This window comes from Pisolithus orientalis (assembly GCF_024613125.1).
Source record: "Pisolithus orientalis strain OTSU chromosome Unknown F5J12scaffold_2, whole genome shotgun sequence".
NCBI lineage: Eukaryota > Fungi > Basidiomycota > Agaricomycetes > Boletales > Pisolithaceae > Pisolithus > Pisolithus orientalis.
Genome location: NW_026260783.1, coordinates 1,333,285 through 1,348,987, shown reverse-complemented (window position 1 = coordinate 1,348,987; position 15,703 = coordinate 1,333,285). Strand labels below are relative to the sequence as shown.

At 50.7% G+C, this 15,703-nt stretch overlaps 8 protein-coding genes across 8 annotated transcripts; 2 read left to right on the top strand and 6 right to left on the bottom strand.

Annotated features, from left to right (window-relative positions):
- Positions 1 to 726: 726 nt before the first annotated feature.
- On the bottom strand, positions 727 to 1,931 carry F5J12DRAFT_887892 (Mnd1 family-domain-containing protein; the record flags this gene model as incomplete). The annotated part of the gene is made up of 10 exons (XM_051747218.1): positions 727 to 833; positions 891 to 1,050; positions 1,113 to 1,220; positions 1,269 to 1,303; positions 1,360 to 1,440; positions 1,496 to 1,538; positions 1,595 to 1,609; positions 1,662 to 1,724; positions 1,778 to 1,867; positions 1,926 to 1,931. 10 exons carry the CDS (start codon positions 1,929 to 1,931, stop codon positions 727 to 729), a joined length of 708 nt encoding a protein of 235 aa, XP_051605028.1.
- On the bottom strand, positions 1,809 to 5,542 carry F5J12DRAFT_798263 (uncharacterized protein). Its single transcript, XM_051744212.1, has 4 exons — positions 5,411 to 5,542; positions 4,295 to 5,353; positions 3,529 to 4,244; positions 1,809 to 3,473 (listed from the first exon to the last, which is right to left on the bottom strand). The coding sequence occupies exons 2-4, from the start codon at positions 5,270 to 5,272 to the stop codon at positions 2,192 to 2,194; spliced, it is 2,976 nt and encodes a 991-aa protein (XP_051605027.1). The 5' UTR covers positions 5,273 to 5,353; positions 5,411 to 5,542; the 3' UTR covers positions 1,809 to 2,191.
- A 104-nt stretch (positions 5,543 to 5,646) lies between these two features.
- F5J12DRAFT_798256 (NADH-ubiquinone oxidoreductase 20 kDa subunit) lies at positions 5,647 to 6,730 on the bottom strand. Its single transcript, XM_051744211.1, has 6 exons — positions 6,669 to 6,730; positions 6,566 to 6,616; positions 6,373 to 6,513; positions 5,992 to 6,324; positions 5,827 to 5,941; positions 5,647 to 5,773 (listed from the first exon to the last, which is right to left on the bottom strand). The coding sequence occupies exons 1-6, from the start codon at positions 6,694 to 6,696 to the stop codon at positions 5,761 to 5,763; spliced, it is 681 nt and encodes a 226-aa protein (XP_051605026.1). The 5' UTR covers positions 6,697 to 6,730; the 3' UTR covers positions 5,647 to 5,760.
- Positions 6,731 to 7,034: 304 nt separating this feature from the next.
- On the top strand, positions 7,035 to 9,485 carry F5J12DRAFT_798252 (uncharacterized protein). Its single transcript, XM_051744210.1, is given in 5 exon segments — positions 7,035 to 7,848; positions 7,868 to 8,253; positions 8,291 to 8,434; positions 8,495 to 8,723; positions 8,775 to 9,485. The coding sequence occupies 5 exon segments, from the start codon at positions 7,274 to 7,276 to the stop codon at positions 9,166 to 9,168; spliced, it is 1,728 nt and encodes a 575-aa protein (XP_051605025.1). The 5' UTR covers positions 7,035 to 7,273; the 3' UTR covers positions 9,169 to 9,485.
- Positions 9,486 to 9,516: 31 nt separating this feature from the next.
- F5J12DRAFT_798250 (uncharacterized protein) lies at positions 9,517 to 11,095 on the bottom strand. Its single transcript, XM_051744209.1, has 6 exons — positions 10,859 to 11,095; positions 10,750 to 10,812; positions 10,208 to 10,695; positions 9,932 to 10,156; positions 9,817 to 9,880; positions 9,517 to 9,764 (listed from the first exon to the last, which is right to left on the bottom strand). Exons 1-6 carry the CDS (start codon positions 11,033 to 11,035, stop codon positions 9,594 to 9,596), a joined length of 1,188 nt encoding a protein of 395 aa, XP_051605024.1. The 5' UTR covers positions 11,036 to 11,095; the 3' UTR covers positions 9,517 to 9,593.
- A 664-nt stretch (positions 11,096 to 11,759) lies between these two features.
- Positions 11,760 to 12,556, bottom strand: F5J12DRAFT_798247 (NUZM, NADH-ubiquinone oxidoreductase 21.3 kDa subunit). The gene is made up of 4 exons (XM_051744208.1): positions 12,445 to 12,556; positions 12,274 to 12,387; positions 12,104 to 12,224; positions 11,760 to 12,049 (listed from the first exon to the last, which is right to left on the bottom strand). Exons 1-4 carry the CDS (start codon positions 12,512 to 12,514, stop codon positions 11,815 to 11,817), a joined length of 540 nt encoding a protein of 179 aa, XP_051605023.1. The 5' UTR covers positions 12,515 to 12,556; the 3' UTR covers positions 11,760 to 11,814.
- Positions 12,557 to 12,905: 349 nt separating this feature from the next.
- F5J12DRAFT_194660 (uncharacterized protein) lies at positions 12,906 to 14,285 on the top strand. Its single transcript, XM_051738351.1, has 3 exons — positions 12,906 to 13,512; positions 13,566 to 13,618; positions 13,672 to 14,285. The coding sequence occupies exons 1-3, from the start codon at positions 13,074 to 13,076 to the stop codon at positions 13,912 to 13,914; spliced, it is 735 nt and encodes a 244-aa protein (XP_051605022.1). The 5' UTR covers positions 12,906 to 13,073; the 3' UTR covers positions 13,915 to 14,285.
- Positions 14,107 to 15,598, bottom strand: F5J12DRAFT_887885 (uncharacterized protein; the record flags this gene model as incomplete). Its single annotated transcript, XM_051747217.1, has 3 exons — positions 14,107 to 14,667; positions 14,733 to 15,233; positions 15,296 to 15,598. The coding sequence occupies 3 exons, from the start codon at positions 15,596 to 15,598 to the stop codon at positions 14,107 to 14,109; spliced, it is 1,365 nt and encodes a 454-aa protein (XP_051605021.1).
- Between the last annotated feature and the right edge of the window lie 105 nt (positions 15,599 to 15,703).

Genomic DNA, 15,703 nt, shown 5'->3' with positions numbered 1-15,703 from the left:
CGAAATGGTTTGTTCTGTGCGGGAAGGTAGCGCCAAGACAAGAAGACGAACCAAGGGAAGCCACACAGTGAGTTTGCAAGAAGAGAAACAATCAAACGCGATAGAAATGGTGACCTCACTGACCTCCAAAGTGTGAGGTGGATAGAGGTATGCCGTAGGACGGACATCAGCTGAGTCAGACTAGGTTCGGACGAACCACCGACCTTCGACGGGAAACACATAGACACAAATAATGTGCAAAGCAACCTAGCCTTAAAAGCTTAAAGTTAGGCTGTATACATAGACCCATCTGCAAAACTAGAAGTTGAAACTCACCCCGAGAACGCGTCAACGGCACTGAGGAATACCATCTTTCGCACTCACTAAGGGATTTGTTGGCCAATGAGAAGGTTTGCACAGGCGTAAAAGAAGTGCTAATAACTGTATCTTGGGTGCTTCTCAGATGGGCCTAACAGGGTCTAACCTCGGTCTCGGTCATCCTCAACTTTGGCTATGTACTCAAGCGGCGGCCGTACGCCGACGTGCTTGCTACACCGGTGACCTATTATTCCTTGCATGACTGTTCCCGCGGGCCCCAGGCGAAGAGTAGGGTGGTTGCGGAATTTCAGGTACGCACAGCGTTTTCGTGAACGGGGTCTGTACAACTGTGACTTCGCTAATGACGGACTAGTGATTATCTTGAAGCCACGTAGCTGCCCTGCAGATAGCAGTCACTGGCATCTTAGCTCAGTAGATATCTTCGTAATTTTCCTCGATATCTAGGAACTTGCGAATCTCCTGTTCACCCACTGCATTTTGGCGGGTGAAGTAGACAAGAAGGATGGTATAGTTATCTGACGCAATCTGGTTCAGGTGTTCCGCAAATTAGGAAACAGGTACACAGCACAGACCAGTCCATCGCACGGCAGCTTCGTGAGCGGCGACAATAGCTCGTTTCTTCGCTTCCACTTTGGTGGGATGGCACACGCCATATGCATTCAATTCCTCTTCAAGCGCTTTGATATTATCTTTTGATGCCTGCAACCTCTCCAACGCGGCCGTCCTCTTCTCCTGCGGCAACAAACAAATCAGGTCGCAAAGCAGCTAATACTCAGCAGGCACATAGAACAAACGCTTTCAGGTCGGGCGGTCTTTTCGCGTTTAAGCGACGTATCAAGTTCCTGGAGTTGACTTCTAAGGTGCGACTTCGCGTTATTCGCAGCATTCAATCGGTTGCGAATCTGAACCGATATCGTTATCATTCAGCTTAGGGAGGTTAGTCGACGTACTATGTTTCCGCGTTCCGAGGGGAAACTCCAGAAGACTAATTTCCGTTAACTCCGAGCATATGCGCATGTATGCAATGATATGTGCGCGTACAATTGGAGGACCCAATCTTATCGGTATATACCAATCGGTCGTCGACGAGTGACTGCAGAACGTCTTTCACTGTTTGCGAGACTATGTGAAGGTGCTCAGGACAAGTGACACATATTACTGAGGAGGTGCATCATACCGATCCCCTTGAGCTTTGGCCCAAGTTTCTCCAGTTCTTTTAGCTGGAAGGACGAGATGATCAAGTTTGGGTTGCTTTCGCACTGTACGGAACGTTTACTTGGAAAAAGTCCTTCTGTCGGGTGTCGTCTTTAGCGTCTGGAGCTGAGTGACCCCTGATAACTTACCGACTCATGGAATATTTCCAACAGCTTGATGCGTTTCTCTTCAGCAGATAAGCCACGGGGTGCCTGGAAATAAGTTCTGGGCGGGCAAGTATGGTGCGTGATTAGAATTTCCCTACCATTGAAGTCAACTTTGCAGGAAGAGTTGGCGCAGTCCACTGGCCTCCTAGCGGCCAATCTATTCGATCACGTGGTACCCGTTCTCTTATCTGCCAATCACGTTGTTAGTTGGTTCCCACTTTGTCTTCTCTTCGCAAATGCAACTACCGCCATTTCATATCAAAGAAAGTGTCTTAGAGCTCATGCATATACATGTCGAACGTGGAGACGAGTGCGCTTTGGACAATGTACAACACCGATTATAAAAGAAGTCGGGCAATGTCCTGAGGAAACACCAAGTAGGTACGAAGTGATTCATGAGAGAAATGGGGGCGTCTGGCGAGCGGGGGCTGAGGTACATGGAAAGAACCAAATCCATATAAACCAAAAAAAAAACTACAAGGAACTGACTGGGTGCAGTCTTCAGCAATGCGTCATCGGAGAAGGTCACCGAGCGAGTGGGTCTGTGACGGATAGCGATAGGCTACAAACTCGCGATCTTGGTCAACGAGTTCCTCGATGGCTTTGCGGGACATAATAGACATCCGGGGTCCCGCGCTTTGTCGAGAACTGGTATATGCAGAATACAAACTGTCTTCATTTCCGTCGCACATCGGTGTCGACAGACGCGGAAACTCGTGTGAAATCGAACCACTCATTTCACAAGGGTTGTTGGATTTCCTACCGAGAAGGGAAGCAAAGATAAGCTTGCTCTTGCGCTTGGGGGTGGGGGGAACGGGAGGGTTCTCTTCAATGTTGTCGAGGCGACCAAGAGACCTCTGTGAGATGCCGAATTCGTTATAAAATCCATTTGGGCTCCGCGTATAATCGTGACCGCCGGATGGCATAGTTTGAATGCCAAGTGTGGGACGTGAAGTTACGCCACTGAAAGACTGGCGCCTGGCTTCCGTGCGGAAAGGTGCATGGGGAGGTGCTAAATCATATGGATCGTGATTACCATGGCGAGGGTCATAGGTGTAGAAGCTCTGCGGGCGAGATTCACTCCCAATGTTTTGTGACCTTGGCTTCCATTCTCCTGGAAGTGGCGGTAACGACTTTTCCCGCGACAACATTGTAGATGTTGATTTTGGGAGCGTCATGTTGTTGGGCGACTGGACTTTCTGTCGGATATCCGGTTCAGATGTGACAGGATGAACTGGCCTGAGCCTAGCATCCGGCGCTACAGTTTCGTGTGCCTCTTTGTCATCGGTTAGCAGGGCAACTTTTTTCTCGATCACGTCTCCGTTTCCCCCTGACGGACGCGAAGAAGTGGGTGATGGGAGAAGACTAGAGGGAGCCGTGGGAGGTGACATACCGGGTGATGATAACCCGTTCCAAGGTGATGTCGTCGAAAGAAGAGACGGAGTCGATGCATGACGTCCGTTCCCATTGAGATGCTCTCCGGGTCCGCGTTCCACCAAATACGACAGTGGTGGGGGTGGTGTGAGGGGTGAGTCGTCGTCATGACGATCTTGAGAACGTCCTAAGTTTTCGATGCGAGTGTCGCTCTTGCCCGACGATCCTTTGACTAGACTCCAGATCTTCGCGAAACCGCGCTTTTTCTTTTTCTTGGGTTTCTGATCAGCTGCGGCAAGAGTAGATCCATCCTGGTCCTCTGCTGGGGGCCATAATTGACTCTGCATCTGCGAAGGTAACCTGCTTCTGTCCGCTGGCGGACGAACAGTTGACGCGTAATTTTCGCGCTGCAGCGCTACGCTGGGGGAAATGAAATGTATCAGGACCGCCCAAGTGAGAAGATAAAACAACATACTGCATGTCAATCATACTCCCTGACATCCCTGAAGCGGCCAAACTGTCCTGGCTTCTCCAAGCGCCGCTTAGATTTTTGAAACCGAAGAATCGTGAGCGTCTCGGTGATACAGAACCAGGGCTATGCGCATCCGAAAACGAAGCCTGCGAGTACGCTTGACTGAGGCTTGCCTGTCTGTCAACTGGGACAGTAAGCGAGCTTGCAGGTCGAGTACCAACTCCAGAAAGCCGAGGGCTTGACATCACACCAAAACCATTGTCAGTGTGAGGAACGATACTGTTTGAGGAATAGAGCGAGGTGACATCTATGGCAGAAGCACGCGAAGATTTTCGAGGGCGACTGCGCTCCTGTTTTTCTCGCCTACGACGACGTTCTCGTTCGTCCTTTTCCTCACGACGGACATCGACATGTTCCACAATGAGACCGTTTCGAAGCAACGTGATGTCACGAGATGCCCCTCGAATATGGTGTGTCCCGTTTCCATTTACAACACTAGTAGGACGCGAGGGTTTGAGCTTGAAAGCGCTGTCATCCACACCATCCAGCTCAAGCACCGATCGTCGAAGCTGTGCATAAGTGTCCTTGACTGAGTTCTCGAGCTGCTTAGACTCTTGCATTGCCCGTGCGTGTGCCAAAGCTTCGGCCTCGAGTAGAGATCGCTGAGCCTTTACATACTGGCTTAAAGTCTGCTGCCTTGCCATTGGTTCTCGGGGGTTCTGCCAACCTCCAATGAGTATATCGTCAAAAAGGTAAGGTACAAACTCGCCATCATATTCCATAGTTTGAGGTTCTGTTCGGTGAGGCGCCCACCCCTAGCCCGGGGTCGGGAAGAACACTCTGACCGCAATATACCTGCGGTTTCTTCTTCTTCTTCCCTCCTCAATAACTCTTGGTAGAGCACGTCGCTCTCACGGTCCCAAACTCCGGGGCCAGTGACGATCACATCTGCCATGTCCTGGTCGCGCATGGCACACTCAACACAAACCTCTTCCGGCGGCTGGAGCGGAGTGGGGGAAAGGATGGGATTTATTGGATCTGGAGCCGCTGCAGGTGTGATAAATGTGGGGTGTTGGGGATATGCCCGGGGGTTCGTCGATATCGGGATGGGAATGCCTAGTGTGGGGCTATAGGGCCTCGACAGAGAATTGGGAGGGAACCTGGGATGACTTGCACCCTCGGATAAGTGATAGGGGGTTTGTCGACTGTTCGCAGGGTGGAGCGATACTGGAATGTCTCGGGAAGACTGGACCTGTAGTGGTGATGAAGGAGGAGGCTGAGAGACTGTGAGAGATTCCCCAAGAGACTTAAAAGAGTCGTTAAGGAATCCCGAGTCCATCAAGCCACCATTCAATAAGGGAGGGACATTTCCGCTACTTGTGTCATCATCTAGACTGAAACGTCCGGTGGTGTGACGAGCGGAGACACCTTGAGAGGTTGGCTTGGGATGGGAAAAGTGCTGACCATTCTCCAAGACTGGATTTAGTGGGTCATGATCTCCATCATTCCGGCCCCGTTCATCGTCTGGCACGGACGTAGGAGGTTCATTTAAAGAAGCCGAGTCCTTCTGAGCTTGTGCTTGAAGGACGTTAGGGTAGGCACTGAGAACCTTGTCGGAGGGAGGCGCGTATCCATGGCCTTTGATGTCCATGTCCGGGACTGCAAGGTCGCTCTGAAAGAAGTTTAGTTGAAGGTTGCCAGGAAGAGCGTCGGCATGCACAGGTTGAAGTGCTGAGACTGTGGCCATGGCTAAGATCTGGATTGCGCCACTAAGAGGAACTTTGGGGATGCCCAGAGTCAAGACACGAGATGCTATAGAAAAGTACTCCTAGAAGGCGCCTTAGAACGCCCGATGTGCGTAGCGCGAATGTGAGAATAGACAGACAAGAGAAGGAACGAGGCAGTGAGAAAGACTTGGGTCGAAGCCGCCAGCCGAGCTCTGGACGACCACCGCGAGCACTGGCTTTGCACAGAAGGACTCAGATCCAACTGACGGGACGGTGGGGGACTGGTCCAACTGGAAATTGGGCGATGCTCATGGCAGTGCCGAGCCGGTACCTTACTTGGCATCCGTTTCGCACGGCCGGACGGGGACTAATGCCCGTTCACACAAATAAATGTCTCAGATACTGGTCGATGTCTATTGCAGTGGCTAGAAGACAAGAGTAGTCTCTATCGTTTCACACAGCCTAACTTTGATTATGCTCTCCAAGTCTCTTCAATGAGGAAGTCATGCTACTTGCGGTACCTGTCACAAATCAATCCAGCCACTGCCTTCTTGGACTATAGCCATGTACCCACCAGAGTACGCCTTTCCTGCTCCTTCTCATTTTACGCTGGAGTTGGAGCATTCCATAAAGCAACGCTTCGGCAGTTGGTGGGCACCCCGGAACGTAAATATCCACGGGGACAATCCCTGTCGAGCTGTGAGCACCGGGAACCACTCTCACCAGGTTAGAGCCTTACGATCACAACCCCTCACCACCGAATAAGAATAGTGATAATACCCGCCCCCATTCGCACACGATCCCATAGATACGACCCACCGCGGTTCGGGCATCTGATCATAAACTTTTCTAAGAGCTGGGGCCATCTTATTGGTCAGTGTGCCGGCGACAATCATGATGTCGCTTTGTCGGGGACTAGCACGGAAGACAATGCCAAGCCGATCTTGATCGTAACGTGCAGCAGCCATGTGCATCATTTCTACAGCACAACATGCAAGACCAAAAGTCATGGGCCACATAGAACCTTGGCGTGCCCAACTGGCAATTTTGTCAAGGGTTGAAAGGACATACTCTATTCAACGGTAAAGGAGCGGATACAAATAAACGAGCAGAGACATACCAGCCTTGTTCCGAGGGTGTTCCAGACTGAATTGGTTGGAACCACGCATGGCAAGGGAAGTGACAGGTTCTTGAGAGGTTGGAATGGCAGGGGTCGTCTCCGGCGACCGGACGGGTTTGGAGAGATGCAGAAAACGGGAGGCTATCATGACATCTCAATAGAGACAATACAACGTGTTCAAACTGATACTCACCACAGATTCCATTGGCAGGTGTTAGAGCTGCACGTCGACAGGCGTGCTTGACTGTGGTAATTTTCAGTGCCCTCCTGTATTCCATTTAATAGTCTGGACTCACTTGACGTTTTCAAGACCCCAAGCGCCATGGTCACTGGCCGAGAACAATGCTAATAGTCCGATAGTTGAGTACGATAGGCGTTGTGGACGAGTCCGGAGAAAAGATTCCCACGCACACGGCTGACTAAGCAACATATCCTTGGTCAAGATATTCTTGCTCGACCGACTGCAGGTGGTGTTCGGTCTAAGGCTGGACACTCTGGGAGTTCGCTGCTCACAGACAATGGAAATATGAGAATTGTTGGTCGATGTACCCGAGACTTGAACTCCAATTGGTTGATTGTTGCATTGACATCCCAGAACCATCCTCATAAGTGAATTAGCTCCTATACACGGTTTTGGCAGCTCTGCTGCGAGTGCTTCCTGTCTGATCCCCGAGGATGTCCCTCATGAAATCTTCGTGGTATGCTCACCAACATTGGACCCCAAGCAGCCTACTTTCGCCTCCTGCTGTCCACCCGCCCAAGCGAAGGCACCCGAGAACCCAAGATGGCTTTCTCACGCGAAACGTTTGCCGTCGGTACTACATAAGTACCAGCACCACTCGAACTTTTACTCCATTCCCTTCACTCTTTTTTCTTTCTTCACTCGGTAACATTGTCGGCCATGCTGGGCTTCATCAAGTCTGCCACAACGAAAGCCCTGAGGTCACCTCTCGCTGCTTCTGACCAGACTGCCGGGGTCAACGAGCCCACAGTAGTTCAAGTCAAGCAGGAGTCAAGACTGGTCAAGGTCGAGAGCGAAGCGTCCACTCTCGGGACGCTCTCTAAGTCTTTTCACTCACCGACCGCACACGCTTCTCCCAGCGAGACTAATGCACCTGACTTTATGGTCGAACGTGGTTCAACTCATTTTCCCGACTCTCCGAATCCCGCCACTTCTCTGGCACTCCCTTCACCTGTTCATGGGCAAGATGGGACGCTTTTGACCCCCAACGAACAGTCGGGGTCTTGTATTGAAGAGACCGCTAGCCACTGCGGGCAACCCACTTCAGTCAAAGAACTGGGACGCTTTTCGTTCCTCTCGCTGGCTTTCCTTCGTTCCGAATCCAAGCTATCTGCGCAGTCCGAGCATAAATCTACAACTCACTCCCAGGTCACCTTCGCACGTGCGGTTCGTGCGCCATCAGTAGCCAGAAACGCAGGGAAGAAATCCCGGGAAAGCAGGAACATTCGCAATTCGTTCCCTTCGCAAAGCAAGCACTGAGAAACGTGTCAAAGAGAGTGCCGTGCTTGTTCGTTCACTTATTGTCGGCGATTGCAATTTGTCTCCTGGTGCAAAACCACTGAAGACAAGCTCGTCCACTAAGACTGCAGTGAGACGCGTTCATTCCCACCTTTCGAAGCCAAAGTCTGCAAGCAAGGTGATCGCGCATCTGAGGTGTCTTCCACCTCAACCAACCGATGACTCCATGGACCTGCATATTCCTCTCCACGCGGTTTGTCTCGACGTCACTGACGATGAGGCACACGAACGGTACTTTTCGAAGCTTGGTTCCGTTGCTTCTGCTTCTGTAGTTGCTGTTTCTGATGCCCTCCGAGATGTTCACGTTCTTGACCTCCTCGCGGCCCCTAATATGGGTTTTGGTGCCTCGGCCACTGCGCCGGGTGTCCTTTGCCGGAGCTATCCCGACTGCGGGTACCGTTTTAGAGGGCATCCAGGAGATTACACCGCAGCTTCTCGCCCTGGGATACGCAACCGGCAAAGCGGTCATGCCAAACCACAAAGGTGTGACTGTCCCTACAGACCGGATATCCGTCCTCACTTGTAAGTAGAAGGCAGCACTTGCTCATATAGAAGTACTTACGCAATGGTCATCACACACAGATTGGTGGGGCTTTGAAGTTTGCCTCCCTCCCCCGACTTTGGCACATATACAGTCCGCCGCCGCACCAAGCTCTGCGGTACTAGACCTTCTCACTGCGATATCGGTCCTTAATGAGGGCGTGCGAGAGATACTTCCTTTCATCCGTTATTTCGCACAGTTCGTGCAAATGGAGTGGCACTCAATACGTGCAGCAGACGAGGGGAACGGCGTGGTATGTTGTGCGACATGGTATGAACTCGGGTTTTCAAGTTCGTAGAGCGCTGTTCTTATTATGCCCAGGATCATGCCTGTCGCACTTGTTCCTCGTGCATGGGACTTTGCGGACCCACCTCAACCATGTGAACAAGTACAATCGAATGACACTCATTCACCGACTGTTACTGCTGCTAACACAAGCACTCCGATCATGGCACGTCTCTCCACCACAGCTGCCACTCCAAAAGCTTCAACGGATGCAGTCCCGGGACTCGCACGTGTCTCTTCTGCCTTCTCGGAGGTGACATATGATGAGGATGAAGCTAGGCCAGTCATCTCAAGTGAACCACCAGTCCTGCCAGAGCTCGTAGTCAGTTCCCCCGCTTCAACCGAGGGTGTACCGGAACCGGTTGATGGCAGTCCATACGTGGTGTCTGATGAAGGACAGTCCCATGGAAGCGAGGCTATCGTTTTATGATGCTGTGCTTGCTCCCCATGCCAGCCTCGAAGCTTGTGGTCGCCCGCTCCTCGTCACGACCCGTTGTGATCGCCTTCAGTATTCCGATCGCCATTTTGTCCTTGATTTTTCGTCCCTGGCGGTTCTACACATATCGTAGGGCTGATTTCACTCTTGTCGGGGAACATTTTACATAGCCTACCCATGGTTTCACTCATTTCCTACATTACACTCTTTTGCACCTTTGCCCTCACTTTCAAATCATAATCTGGCCACTGCGTTCGGTTAATGTCACCCAAGAAGCGCCAGCCGAAAACAAACTTCAATTGAAAATTGAGATGACACTGAGCCAAAAGAAAATATATTGCAATTCGACGCAAGCGGAGTGCGATATGGTAGGACTTGGTAGGGGAAGATCACAGTTCACTGTCGACTTAGAAATTTTCCTACTCTTCCTCGGTCATGAGCCAATTGGCAAAGTCATCCAAGCGCTTCTTCTCAGCTTCTTCACCATCACTTTGCCAGTCGTCGTCGACACCACTACGTCTGAATCGCTGTTTACCGGCGAAGAGCGAAGCCTCGATACGTCGCCCAGCAAAATATCGACCGTTCATCTTCTGTTGACCGAGAATTAGATAGAAATCCTCTATCATACTTTTGCAGACTCACCACTACGCAAGCTTGGGCACTTAGCGGCTCCTTGTACTTTATGGTCATAACACCTTCCGGTTCTTTCTAGTATAATTTACGCCATGAGACTACAAAATGCGCGACTAGCAAAAGACTTACATCATACAAGACAACGTTTGTTACCTCTCCTAAGGAAGAACACTCTTCCCGTACGTCTTCTTTCAGATCAATCAGTAATGTAGGATCTTCGTCCAGCTCTTTCAAGGAAAACATATGCTTCAGGACAACAACTCGGCTGCTTCTATTATGACTATGAATGCGATCTTCCTCGGTTTTGGCAGGACCAAAACCGTCATCATCGTCCCATTCCTGTAGCTTCCTACTCAGTGTTAGGTCGTCACGCAAGGTCTTGGTAACAGTCTCTACGTACTTTTGCATTTTTCCTATTCGCTTAGTTGCTTTCTTCTTGTCGATGGTTCTTCGAGGGACACCGCCGTCACCGGCATCGCTGGTATGCTTATGTTTAAATTCCGCTCTCTGGACTCTCATTATCGTGGACGGATCGCCTATGCGCAATTCGGCATCATCCAGGAGGTTCATGGCAAGTGGGACGGATTCCTCCTTGAAGTAAACCACCAGTGCCTCTCCGCTGAATGACCCATCATCGCGAGCGTATAGTTTGATTTTGGGTTCTCCCTCATCATCCTCCTCGATGACACCGAATTTACTGAACAGTTCCACGACTTCCTCAATTTCAGTGTCGGGTGGGAGTCCGGTTACAAACACAGCAGTGTTCTTAGACCTCGGGGGCTTCGCCTGGTCGTTCCTTCCGCGCTTGCTGGATGGACCAGCGGTGGGGATATCTTCTAGTCCCTTCCTTTTTTTATTGGCACGCTTTAGTACGGGGGCGGCAGGGGTCTATCCAGAGGTGGTCAGTAAATCTGAGGACTATGAGGCCCAGACAACACGCACCTCTTCATCTACACCGGGTACCGAATAAGCAGCTTGTTGTTTCTTGACCAAATCTTCATCAACCTGTGGCGGTCATGCCCAGGCGAGATACTGAAAAAAGAGCACCTACTACAGGCACCCATGTCCCTTTGGCTGCGTCATACTCGAGCTCTGTGCCATCCTCCTGTTCGAGCCTCCATGTACCACTTTCTTTTGAAAAATGGATGCGGTCGTCTGCAGCAAAGGCCGCTGCTTGGGCCTCCGCAGATGCGCCTGGTGCTGTCGTAGAGGGCAAGATGTCTGGCATGCTTCTCTGAGATGCACTAGTGACGTTTGCCTCTGATTTGAAGTGGAACAGTTGTCGAACACAGTTTCCTTTTCAAGGAGTGCTTACATCGGGCGCCCATACCCTCGGATGCCACAGACGCCTAGGAGTGATACACATCTACTATACAGACACAACCAGCGATCATGAGCTCGGATATTCACGACCGTCATGCAGCAGAGAGCGCTCCTCTATTTTGTCACCTCAACGAGTCCAACTGTTCCAGCAGGAGTCGGCATGCATATCGCATTCGGAGTGGAACGCTCGTTCGTATCATTCCACTCACTTGCCGTTTGAATTTGTGGGTCATCGGGCTCGACGAGATGAGCAAGTTAAAAAGAAAAAGAAAAAGATGAGAAGGAAAGAAATAGAACACCCACACATAACGGGCGACGTGTTTTTTTGTTGTAGTTCATGGACATCAACTACGAGGCGGCAATCACATACCATAGCTAATAATTCATTCCAACACCGCTGGCATCGAGACGACGCAAGAGCGGATACTTACGTTCTCCGGTCTCCAACGCAACAGCCTACCTCTTCGATGAGTGATACGCGATGCCCTGATAATCCTACCATGATCACCTTGGAGGAGAAAGAAAATGGGTGAAGTCAGTTCTTTCGCTCCATCATCAATGAGGTTGGTTTGTGCACAAGGTTTTTTCGATCTAGAACCACTCCAGTTCGGGTCTAAAATCAGCCAAGTATCGCCGCAAGAGAATCAATTCTATGTGAGCTGGAAGTGAGACAACCAGTTAAAACTACTTGTATAACACCATTGGGAAGTACGAATCGGGATCGTGAGGTGCATCCGGGGCAAGCTCGGGTCTCCACTTCTTGAACGCCGTCGGGATACTCGGTGGCAACCTAGTTTCATTATAAACCTTGGCTTCCGAGGTGATGGTAGCGATCGCCTGCGCTAAGTCCGTGGTTTCCTGCTTTTCTGCGGGCAATTCTACTTTCTCGGTGTCGCCGGACTCGGAAGGAGCAGGAATGCTAAACATGACATGTTTCAAGGCCACAGCTCAAAACAACACCAGAAATACATACGACTTAGCTGCTGAGTGTTGAATCAACAAAGTGGCCAGATCCGTTTGTGTGACCACAGAGAGTTGAGGATAAGCACGGCGCACATCGCGCTTCCAGTACGGATTTTGAGCAGGATCGGAAGCTAGAGAAACTGAGTCACAATCACTCACGGAAAGCGATGGCATTCTGACCTTTACTTGCTGGAGTTGAGTACTTTTCCGGCCTGGAGCCAGGCGGAGGGTATCTGTTTATTCCTGCAATTGGGATGCCGGTTGAGATTTCCGGGTTCACAACCACCGCATCACCTACAGTCGAAGTATGTATTTAGCTCCGTGAAAAAGGCTGGGCACAGTCATACGTACGAAACTTCTTCCAAAAGCCTTTGGGATGAACGTGGTAGAGTGTCGACTCAGCTGCTTTCCTGGTTGTCATACTCAGCGAGACTCGGCGAAGTCAAGTGGTTGCTTCCGGTCAATGTTGCTAGTCACGTGAATACGTCGCTTGTCTTGTCTGAGACTGAATCACCGAGGATTAATCGATTACTGATAGAGGTTGCCTAGGACCCCGGTCTTTGCGAAAACCATTTCCCATTGCTGACACCTTTAAAGCTGTTTCTAAAGCTCCCCGGAGCCGTCGAACGCTCATCGATGTCATCTACGGACTATCACCGGGTGCTGCTCAATCACTCAGTCCCACCTGCCTCCGTGGCGGCTCGTTTCAGGCTTGTAATTATGGAAAGTGACTAATTAACCTAGAGGAATGGTTGTCGATTTCAATGCTACGACGCGAGATCACGCAATTCATGCCATTACGCCATAGATCTCAGCGGAGGCATACATTGTGAAGTGCGTCAGATCATTTCACTGCTTACTGAACAGAGTACTGTTCAAACCAAACTCAAGGGCAACAACCTATTTTTCTGGGCATACCTCACCTTCATCCATACCCACTGTGTTAAATCCCTGCACTTCCTCTTGGCAGTATCTGCGTCATGGCCATCCAGTTCCTGCCATTCGTGCATGATTCCCAGAAGGACCTATCCGCCGGAAGCACTCTACCCATCAATGATGGCCAAGAGAGAGATCCCCACCAACCGCCTACATTTGATTCAGAGTCTTTGAAAAATCCATCCTCTACCATCCTCTACCTTCCACCTCTGCTCTCCTCGTTACCCCCGGGTATAGAGGTACCTAACAGTCGACCAGACAGACCACCATTAGTTACGAAGACCCACTTACCTGACATTGATCCAGCATCTCTGTCTTTGCATAAAGCGCTTCATCATTTTCGTCCGCTATCCAGCGAGTACGCCCGCCTGCCATATGCAGAATCGTTCAACTGGCTAGATCTGGACCTTCCACTAGACGAAGAACGCGAGTGGTATGCTGTAGTGTTCCGAAGCAAGCGAAAGGCAGGGAGTGACAGCGATGGTTGGCATCCGTTCAACTTTCTCTTGCCTGTCACTGAATTTTCTTGCCTCCAGCTCTATACGAAGCTGATAGGAAGGCCCACGAAGAAGCTATCTCGAATGGTGGTGTATGTATTGATCAGCAGTACACCGACACAAACTGAGACATGCTTTTCCGAAGCTCATCATGTACTGGTATGGCATGCCAGATTCAGAAACTGGATTAAACCTTGCTACATGTATTTGGCAATCGCGAAGGCATGCTCTTGCTGCAAATTCACGACCGCACCACATCCGAGCGATGAAGCTCACCAGTGTCTCGTACGAAATATACGGTCTTGAGCGATACCGTTTGTCAAAAGTCAAAGGGAAACAAGGTATACGAGTGGAGGAGTTTAGTATCGGTGCCGAGGTCGGATGGTAGTAGCGCTGCCATTTGTAGTCTTCCATTCTACTTTCTCTCGCTGCGCATTAGGGGCAGGACTGATAACAGAAGTATCACCATCGCAATAGGCAAATAGAGAACAATCCGGATTTCCCACATTCTACATTCACCACTTTATGACCTTTGTTCCAAGTTGCCCCAGGAATGGGGAAATGGGGCCTCGAAGACGGGTCATACCCACGAGGCGTGGTGGTTTGAGGTGCTCGCCTTCTCCCCGGGGGGGTGAACACCTGGATCTGGCATCGTTCGTCGTTGCTTGGTAAAATGTCTTGACGGGCGGGCAGTCATGAATTCACAAGGTTCCGCCAGCACCACCGGGCGTTCGTCAGGCAAAGCTCTCTCCGAGCTAGACATCCTATGCTCCTCCTTGTCCAAAAGGTAAGGGGGTCCCTCACGCAGCAGATCTGTGGGGTCATCGGATATCGGGGGAAGACATACAGGTCGCTCATTTTGCCCGTACACTAGTGGACTGGTTGTGGTCGTGGGATTTATGTCAGTATAAATTGGACTATGAGGACCAAGGCCGTCCGAAACTAACGCTTCGCTGACAGGAGAATACGGCGACATCTGTTGCGAAGTATCGTTCTCTCGCTGATACACTGGGTGTCCGTCGCTGACCTTCGATCTGAGGAATGGTTTCCAGCTGAAATCGATAGCGTCGATGTCGAACACGAAGCTGCTGTCTGCAGTCTTACATGACAGGACGTCCTCAGTTGCAGAATCGGAGTCCAACTTGAAGCGATAGTAGGTGGGCCCTGGAGTTGACTGGGCGCCTAGGGTTACGTCTTGCAGCATACTCTCCCTTCGGGCTCACCAGGTACGTCAATGGCAACCTTGAAAACGCAAGGATGGTACCTTCCAATGGCAGTCGATCCTTCTGATTTGCAGAAGGTGGGGGAGCTAGAAGCAGCGTGTGACGACAACGGAACTCTGCGGTTGGATACAAAGCGGTCCGATACTGCATACGGAGGCCTGGTAGGCAAGTAAAAATCAGACGTTTTCACGGATGGAAGGGAGTCTGTCAATCGGTTATTCCGGATGGTGTGGTGTTTGCGATCCCGCGATAACGTTGGGGGAAGGGGACCGGGATTCGATGATTTATCTGCCGTATCCGGGTAACAAAAAGCAAAAATTTGCTCTTCCTGCGGTGAGCAGGGTACCTTACCAACATTCCTCACAGGAGTCTGTGCAACCTCCAAAGACGGAAGTAGAGCTCGTAACGGGTCGTTTGGTTCTAAAACACACAGAGTGGACGCCATCCAGTCCGGAAGTGGTGTGGTACAACTTTCCGGGCGCACCTAGAAGCAGTCGTAATGGTGACTTAGGTTTACCGATGGCAGAAGTGCGCATATAGCCGCACCACCGCTTTAACAACCCGGTAACCAGTCTGTTCGTAGAAATACCGGTGAGATCCTTTCGGATCAACACTCCAAGTTCCGTCCGTCTTTCTTGCTAAGAAATCTTGGCTGAGTTTTCCCAACTGTTGGGGTATAGAATTTTGGGCATAACAGTCGCTGGAAGAGGGCGCCACACAAGAACATGCTCGGTGCCACCGTGCACCCGCTGCTCGTCGATAGGGGTGAATGGTATTCATCGTGGCAACCATGCGATCGAAGAGTGAGTTTAAGCCATGCTTGCGACGTTTGAAGGGGAGGTTTTCCATGGTCGATAAGGAAGAAAAGGACTTTTTGTGCAAAGATCCGTGCCACGTGGTCAAGTACTTATCAGTGAGTGTCACGTGAACATACCGTGTCGACATGTCTCGGAT

Excerpts from the sequence above, each read along its gene's own strand:
- F5J12DRAFT_798263 (XM_051744212.1), bottom strand. The coding sequence starts at position 5,272 with ATGGCCACAGTCTCAGCACTTCAACCTGTGCATGCCGACGCTCTTCCT. Across the intron at positions 4,245-4,294 it reads TCAAACTATGGAATATGATG|AACCCCCGAGAACCAATGGC; the intron begins GCGAGTTTGTAC and ends GGAGGTTGGCAG. Across the intron at positions 3,474-3,528 it reads GGGAGTATGATTGACATGCA|CGTAGCGCTGCAGCGCGAAA; the intron begins GTATGTTGTTTT and ends CATTTCCCCCAG.
- F5J12DRAFT_798256 (XM_051744211.1), bottom strand. The coding sequence starts at position 6,696 with ATGGCGCTTGGGGTCTTGAAAACGTCAA. Across the intron at positions 6,514-6,565 it reads ACCTGCCAATGGAATCTGTG|CCTCCCGTTTTCTGCATCTC; the intron begins GTGAGTATCAGT and ends ATGTCATGATAG. Across the intron at positions 5,942-5,991 it reads GGTGGTGAGGGGTTGTGATC|GGATTGTCCCCGTGGATATT; the intron begins GTAAGGCTCTAA and ends ACAGCTCGACAG.
- F5J12DRAFT_798250 (XM_051744209.1), bottom strand. The coding sequence starts at position 11,035 with ATGCCAGACATCTTGCCCTCTACGACAGCACCAGGCGCATCTGCGGAG. Across the intron at positions 10,157-10,207 it reads CGAATAGGAAAAATGCAAAA|GAAGCTACAGGAATGGGACG; the intron begins GTACGTAGAGAC and ends AACACTGAGTAG. Across the intron at positions 9,765-9,816 it reads GTGCCCAAGCTTGCGTAGTG|AAGATGAACGGTCGATATTT; the intron begins GTGAGTCTGCAA and ends CTCGGTCAACAG.
- F5J12DRAFT_798252 (XM_051744210.1), top strand. The coding sequence starts at position 7,274 with ATGCTGGGCTTCATCAAGTCTGCCACAACGAAAGCCCTGAGGTCACCT. Across the intron at positions 8,254-8,290 it reads GGCCCCTAATATGGGTTTTG|CTATCCCGACTGCGGGTACC; the intron begins GTGCCTCGGCCA and ends CCTTTGCCGGAG. Across the intron at positions 8,435-8,494 it reads CCGGATATCCGTCCTCACTT|ATTGGTGGGGCTTTGAAGTT; the intron begins GTAAGTAGAAGG and ends CATCACACACAG.
- F5J12DRAFT_194660 (XM_051738351.1), top strand. The coding sequence starts at position 13,074 with ATGGCCATCCAGTTCCTGCCATTCGTGCATGATTCCCAGAAGGACCTA. Across the intron at positions 13,513-13,565 it reads GGCAGGGAGTGACAGCGATG|CTCTATACGAAGCTGATAGG; the intron begins GTTGGCATCCGT and ends TCTTGCCTCCAG. Across the intron at positions 13,619-13,671 it reads AAGCTATCTCGAATGGTGGT|CTCATCATGTACTGGTATGG; the intron begins GTATGTATTGAT and ends GCTTTTCCGAAG.
- F5J12DRAFT_798247 (XM_051744208.1), bottom strand. The coding sequence starts at position 12,514 with ATGACAACCAGGAAAGCAGCTGAGTCGACACTCTACCACGTTCATCCC. Across the intron at positions 12,225-12,273 it reads CTCAACTCCAGCAAGTAAAG|CTTCCGATCCTGCTCAAAAT; the intron begins GTCAGAATGCCA and ends CAGTTTCTCTAG. Across the intron at positions 12,050-12,103 it reads CAACACTCAGCAGCTAAGTC|CATTCCTGCTCCTTCCGAGT; the intron begins GTATGTATTTCT and ends TGTCATGTTTAG.